Below are 7,691 nucleotides of genomic sequence, written 5' to 3' on the forward strand. Positions count from 1 at the left end.
CTGCCCAACAGAAAGGGCTGAAGTGAAACTCCCCCTCAGACTTCAGAAGTCAAATTTCGATGAACTCCGAGGTTAGAACGGCATCTCATAAATCAGGGGGTTTTTGGAAGCGCTGCATTTATAACTGCGTGAACAACAGACAATACCTGATTCCTCAAGTTTAATTAAAAGTTTTATAAACAGCTTATGAAAAGGAAGATCAGATGTGCTCTTTTGAAGTACTGAGTCTGTGGTTTGCAAAAAGCAAAACTCACGATTTCGAGTACCCGGCGACCGTGGCGGCACAACGGAGGAAACCACCACTGCCCGGGAGAGAGACAGCTGTGGGCCCCTGATAATATGCGCACAGCAAACTTTATGGGGCTGCTCAGATACTTTTTACACACAAGCTAAGTGCTTTTTAGTTTGTTTTAGCTTGGTCGTAAGAGATCTCTGTATCACTGGTGCCTGATAACCCGGAGGTGGTCCACACATATTTGTTAAATGGCTTAAGGACTATAATGAGGGGAATCATAAACCTTTATCAGCCATCTTTGTGGGTTTTCAAAATAAAACAGAATTTCACCCTAAGGCGTATCAGGGGGTTATTATCACCAAACAGGATTTCTATGGGAAATGTTTTGATAAGTGACGTGGTGATATTTTATACCATGACTCTTTGTGAAAGCAGCGCTGGAACCCACCAGCCGGCTCTGGTGATTCAGCTCTCCCAGCCAGGACTTCCCCAGGTCCTAGGCAGTCTCAGCGCTCGCTCACAAATGAACAGGCCTGGCCAGCGCATCCTCTGTGGACCAGATACCGACAGATACTCTTCTCCTAAGTCAGGTGGCCACGTGGATGGCTCGCATCCCAGAAATGCATTCTGCCCCTTCCGCCACACGATTACCTAACGGCAAACCACTAAAAAAAATCCACCTCCTACGTGACCATCAACATTAATCTATCATCACCCACTGAGTCACACGCAAATGTCAAATGCGTGAACACAAGGAGCATTTCACATATTGGGACTGCTGTCCCTTGCTGGAGACACACACCATCCAGATCCCTGAAAAGATACAGTACCTTTCCCAACACAAATAAGGGTGGTTGTGAAGTAGTTACTCACAGGTCTGGCTAAGTCTCAAACTTCCTTCTCCCACCTTAGGGCTCTCGTGAGCTTCATTTCATGTCTGCATCTGCAGCCCGCCCTCCACACAGCATTTGATGCGGGTGGGTTACAACACAGAACAGAAGGCAAACCGATGAAGTCCTTTTTAATGAAAATAAAAGCAATGTGTTTCCACCTCCTCAATTCATATGCTGAAGTAACTCTGCGTGTGCCTATTTGGAGGCAGGGCCTTTACAGAGTTAATTACAGTAAAATTAGGTCATATGGGGTGGGCCCGAATACAACATGACTGGTGACCTTAAGGGAGGACATGAGGACACAGACAGGTACAAAGGGAAGATGGTAGGAAGACATAAAAAGGAGACGGCCATCTACAAACCAAGGGGAGAGGCGTCAAAAGAAACCATCCCACGGGCACCTTTTTCTCAGACTTCCAGCCTCCAGAACCGTGAGAAAATACATTTCCATTATCTAACTCACTCAGTCTGCAAAACCAAATTGCAGTCCTAACAACCAGTACAAATGATAATAAATTAATCTGCTGCTAACTAGGCAGTCCCCTAGTTATGAGAGCAAGAAAGCACGAGTCGTTCGAAAATTCGGCCCTGCGACGCTCTTCTCCTGCATGTTGAATGCATTTTTAAAATCCAAAAGTCAAAGGAATAGTGTCAAAAAAAAAAAAACGGAAAAATGTACTCTTTTTCCCAGGATTACGCAACACAAAGCAAAGGTAGAAACGAAACTCAGATGCCTAATCCTCTTTTCAATTAAAGCTAAGCCTCGGGAAAAAAATGAACACGTTTCAGAAAGCTATATAACCAGTGTACATTTATAACTGGATCACTATGGAGCTTTAGCACATCTTGTTGACATACGAAAAGCCCTGGGAAACAAGGTACTTCCAGAGAGGCATCAGAGTGAAGCTGTTAAGAGCAGGGACTTTGGACCACGCTGCCTGGATTAAAATCCCAGCTCTGCCACTTAATAACCATGGGGCCCCCAGCAAATCACTAACTTCTCCGTGCCTCAGTTTTATCATCTGTAAAATACAGACACAGAAATAACCACCTCATAGGATTGTTGTGGGGACCAAATGAGTCAATAAGAAGTTGAATCAGCCCTAGCTGGTGTGGCTCAGTGGACTGAGTGCCGGCCTGTGAACCAAAGGGTCGTTGGTTCGATTCCCAATCAGGGCACATGCCTGCGTTGTGGGCCGGGTCACCGGTTGGGGGAAGGCAAGAAGCAACCACACATCGATGTTTCTCTCCCTCTCTTTCTCTCTCTCTAAAAATAAATGAATAAAATCTTTTTTTAAAAGAAGTCGAATCATATGACATTACCATTTTTATAGGTCAAAAATGGTCAAATATCAGCAATTTCATTTGGTTCAACAGGAGATTTGGAAAGCACTGAGCACAGTGTCTGGCATTCGGTAAGTGCTGTATGAGGGTGATAATCATGATTATTTCAGTCTCAGCACACCCCAGTAGGATGTCCGTCCCAACCAGCTATTTGCCTTCTGCAGAGCTTGTGCACTTCAAACAAACCCCAAGTGCGCAGCCCAGGCCGCCAATCCCTTCCCTTCACCTCTTTATTGCCCTGCACTCCCACACACTGAACACTTCCTACTTCAGTGCTCTTTCTGCTGCAGGAAGTCAGAGGTCTCTGCGAAACAGAAGTTAACTACTCTGCACCTCAGAGAAGCATGACTCCCTCAATCTCTACTGTCTACTTTTCTCCAGATGTGGCCGAGTGACATAAGACCCTGGTGTCCACAGAGCAAAGCAATGATACAACCGCAACCAACGCAGGAGTTCAGACTTTCTAGGCTCCGCTTGGCTTAAAACAATTCCAGGTAGCCTCAGATCTGGGGCTGATACTCACAAAACAATAGAGGCCTGAAAAAGGCAATGACCCAGACCCAGAGCAAAGAAGGAAACTCACAGGACTGTGTTTCAACTCTCCCAGGCCTCAATTTGCCACCTTGAAAGCATTCTCTTATTTCCTTATCTACCTCCCAGCATTGAGTTTTTAAGGGCTGTGGAGGATGTAAGGAAAATAAGACAGTGGATACCAGGAATGAAAGATGCCATCACCATTCTAGGATTAGGATCATCTTCCTAAACGCTCTGCTCGACGAAGCCCTCCCTGGCTAGACCTTTACCCTTTCTTGGTACACCTTCAGCCTCAGGAGCAGCGCTTTCGCCCTCATCAGATCCTCCCCGCCACTGCACCCCTCAGATGGAACTCCCTCCCTTACAAAGTCCACCCAGCCTTCCTCTCTGCTTGTTCAGATCCATCCTTTAGACCTCTCATAGGATCTCATCTTGCTTCAGTATTCCCCCGATCTCAGCGAGTCCCTTCTAGGATCGCCCTCCCCCAGTATCCACCGCACCCTTAGCAGGTGCTCTCCCTAACTTGTCCCCGCGTTCCTCGGCTGCTACTCCCTTTGGCGGTGCCCTCCTGTGCCCTGGAATGATCCCACAGCAAGTACTCTCCCCAACAAACCCCACGTTTACCGCCCCTCCTCGCGTGCACCTCTCTATCGGACCCCCACCCGCCAGAGGTCCCCATTCAGCAGGTGCCCTATGAGCCGGGTCGCCACGCCCCGCAGGTGCCTTCTCTCTGCGGGCTTGCACACGCATGTCTCTCCTCCGCCAGCTCCCGCCTTTCCTTCCCGCATCCCCTTCCTCTTAGCCAGTGGCCCCTCACCGGCGCGGCGGATTCCTCAGCTGCACCGTCTCCATGGCGCTGCCGGCAGCCGCCTAGACCCGCTCACTGCTCCATCCTCCCCTGGGACCTCCCCGAGCCCGCCCCGCAGACCCTCCCACACTTCCGCTTTCCGCCCAAGCCGGAAGCGGAGCATGCGCGGGGAGCTGGGCGAGGCCGAAGGACGCGGCCCGGATCACGTGGTGCGCCGAGGGTGGGGGTGGACCCGGAACTGTGGTGGCAGGCAGGCCCTACCGAGGGAGTTTTCAGCCAGGATGGAGATGTCTTCGGGCGTTGTCTCGTGGCGACGCTGTTCGCCGAAGACGGTCGGCCCCCCGGCCCGGAACACGTCTCTGCCTCGGTCCCAGGCCCTCATTTCTCAGACGGAGATACTGAGGCTTCGTGCGAAGCGCTGACTTGATAAGAGCTGTGGATTCTTAACAAGCCAAGTTGTAAGCGATTCCTGGGGAGCGCGGCTCCAGGGACTCCTGGAGGTACTGGTGGTTTTCTAGCTTTCTTACCCGGCGGAATTCTTCCAGATGGAAGCTGGACCCAGCATACTCTGTCCTTGGATGTCACAGAGCATCGGCCTGCAAATTGCCCCACCCTCTTGCTTAACTGCCTCACCTTTGAGTCCCTTTGCAGACATAAAAATAGCTAATATTTATTGAGCTCTTGCCATGTACTTGCTTTCATATATTATTTCATTTAATCAGTATATCAAGCCTGTAATTTTATTCCCAGTCTTATGTATTATTTGACACACAGCCTTACTATGCCCTCAGTGCTTTACTAATACGAATTCATCTAAAGCTCCGATCAACTCCATAACGTAAGTCCGATTATTACTCTCATAAGGCCACAAAGGTGAAGATCGCAAACTCATAATATAGGTTTAGGAATTTAAAGTCAAGTTAGTCTGACTTTAGACCCTGTGCCACCAAACGGGGCAACCACTGATGTGTCCCCTCCAACTGGGCACGAGAGTCAGAGCTTCCTTTCCTCTCTGGGCTCTGGTTTCAGCTACTGCCGCTGGTAAATCCTCAGGTGCCAACGCCATCAGCGAGTGTTAGGAAAAAGGCATATGCCACCAATTTACCATGGAGACAGTTACAGAAGAAGGCGCCCAGAGCAACTTTCACTGTTTGTAATTGTCCTGCTTTTCCCAAAGTGATGCCATCTACGAAATTTAACATCTAAGCAACTACCTCTGAAGGCCACCTTGGTGTATGGTACCCCATATTCTAAAAATGGGATCGTGGAGCCATTATCCTGACACAAGAAGAAAATATTTACTGAGGATCTACTGTGTACCAGTTAATCCTATATTGTCACTGAATCTTTATTAAAACACTATGAAATAAGAATTACTATCTCTGGTTTACAGGTAAGGAAGCTAAGACTCATACATGCACAGCTAGTGAGAGCAAAGTTTTTAACCCAAGACTCTCCTAATTCCACAAAAACCCATGTTTTATTTGCCACTTTGCTCTATTAGGAATCTGTACAGATGGCACTGGGAACCCTGAGGAAGTTAAAGATCGAGGAGAGTTTCGACAGTTCAGGAAGCCGTCACAGGTCCCTCCTGCAAGAAGTCAATATTCTGTCCTCTGAAACCCCCAAGCACTTTTCCTATATGATCTTACTTTTCACGGTATGTTCAGGCCCCACTTCCCACTGAATATTTTCCTTCTGGAAGGATCTGACCTATTGTGCCCACATGTTCATCCCTGTACGTGAGTAGGTACTCTGTAAACATTTTAAAGTAAGTGTCAGTTTATCAATACACAGTGTCAAGCATCCTTTCTTTGTCTCCTTCCCAGGATTTTCCCAGAAGATAGACATTAGCTTTGGAAGGTGCATAACACCTTTTCCACTGGTGAAGGAGGCCCCGAAGGCCCACGCAGGTTCAAAGAAAGCAGGCACATCCTATCTCTTGATGGGGGAGTGGGAATATTTTTTCAGCCATTTTTGGAAACTACAATTTGCCACAAGTGCACTTGGATGGTATACTACTTAGAATGTATTCAGTTGCAAGCAACTGGGGAAAAAAAAAAAACCAACACACACCAAACATCTAAATGGTGACCTAAGGCACCATGGCACTTGTTTCTTAATTTGAGGTTGACTCAGTGGCTTAACAATGTCAACTTCATCCTCCTCTCTCCTACTCAACATGTTGGCTTCTCACGTTTGTGTATTTATTGTTTACAAAATGTACCACACCTCCATGTATCATGCCCTTAACCCCACACTACCCAAAGCAGAGAAAGAGCAAAAGAAGCTATTTTGAAGTCCTGTACCTCGTCACAGGGAAGAAAAACTTTCCTATGAACACCCAGCAGACATCTTATTTATCTTTTTGGTCAGATCAGATTACATTCTAACCCCTTGACCAATCACTGGCGAAAGAATAAGATTATTGTTGGTACCTGTCAACCCCCAGAAATGAATGTACCTGCTAAGAGGGGCTCCTGGTGACTGACTGGGCTCAAATTTATAAACAGAGCCTAGCAGCTGGTGCTAAACATGGGTGTCTCATTTATGCCGTGCTTCACAGAAAAGCCACACTGAACTGCCTTCATATTGCACCGTGTTCCTGGCGGATGAGCTGACCTTTTTAAAAGAAGAGTTCCTGGGATTAAATTGTACCAATAGGACTGAGATTTTTCCATGGCCATTGGAATCGCACATCTCTATCCTCATTTGCATCCCTATCAACCAATCAAAGTGGCTCCATTTTGACCAATTAAGATAGTGCTATTTAGACCAATCATACTGTGAGGATTTGGAGTCCTTATTTGCATAGAAATGGGCCAATCGGTAGCAGGGGGTGGGCACTCTTCTTAATGTAAGTCCAGTTTCCCCTGTGTCTACTCGGGGCTCACTTTTTGGTTTCCACTGGAGGCAGCATTTTCATGTCTGGCAAGCCCAGCCCGCTTAACCACTGAATTGTTTCACAATTGAGCACTTCACAGTGAACAAAGTTCCCCCCTTTACCATGCCCCATATTGGTGCTACATTGGCCGCGAGTCTTATCTGGTTCTCCTGCCATATTAAATGTTCATTCTTTCCTTTTCTATGGGACCTGAGCTGGGCTGATGGGCTTCAGATGGAATGGTCACCCAACCCTCAGAAAGTTTATAGTCTGGTGGGTTAAGAGTTTAAACAAATAATTTTAACTAGATTCCTGAAGGCAGAGACCAGGTCTTTGTCAGCAAATTTCTTAAGTGCCTATTGGGTGCCAGGTCCATTAAGTCTTGGGCAGGCATAGATACGGACCCACTTCCTTCCTTTAAAGTCCTCAAAGTCTTTGAGAAAAACTAAAAACTGACAATCACACGGTAATCAATGCTGAATTAGGGATAAACCACAGGAGCAATAGGAGCAGAGGCAGGAGTATTCATTCCTTGGAGGAGCTCTCATGGGAGAAGACATTTGACTTGATTATAGGTTGAGTCAGGATAAGGCAAGAGAAAAGTATTTGGGAAAAAATTCCAGGAGAGGGGAGAAGAGGCAAAGGTTAGGAAGCAAGAGAAAAAGCATAATGTATGCAAATAGCAAAAGGCAGTTTTTAAAAATGGGGTATTAAGTGGAACATTAAAGTCAGATGAGGCTGAAGATAAGTTGATTTCCCTCAGCGAAAGATCTTTATCAACTTGTCAGTACATTCAGCTATCATGTATACATAATATCTATAAAGCACAAGGTGCTGGTTTACAGCCTCAGGGTCTTTGTATTTATTTTTCAAAGATTTCATTTATTTTTAGAGAGGGGAAGGGAGGGAGAAAGAGGGGGAGAGAAACTCAATGTGAGAGAGAAACATCCATTGATTGCCCCTCCTATGTGTCCTAACTGGGGACCAAACCTG

At 46.7% G+C, this 7,691-nt stretch overlaps 1 protein-coding gene across 1 annotated transcript in view; it reads right to left on the bottom strand.

Annotated features, from left to right (window-relative positions):
• The window catches only part of STK4 (serine/threonine kinase 4), an 85,558-nt gene extending 81,618 nt beyond the window's left edge, over nt 1-3,940 (bottom strand). The window contains exon 1 of the mRNA XM_045832922.1: nt 3,824-3,940. Within this exon, the coding sequence (XP_045688878.1) occupies nt 3,824-3,858 (35 nt within the window). The 5' untranslated portion in view covers nt 3,859-3,940. The remainder of the gene's footprint in view (nt 1-3,823) is intronic.
• Nucleotides 3,941-7,691: the final 3,751 nt, after the last annotated feature.

This window comes from Phyllostomus hastatus, unplaced genomic scaffold (genome assembly GCF_019186645.2).
Source record: "Phyllostomus hastatus isolate PE091 unplaced genomic scaffold, TTU_PhHast_1.1 phas_contig_17, whole genome shotgun sequence".
In the NCBI taxonomy this organism is placed as follows: Eukaryota; Metazoa; Chordata; class Mammalia; order Chiroptera; family Phyllostomidae; genus Phyllostomus; species Phyllostomus hastatus.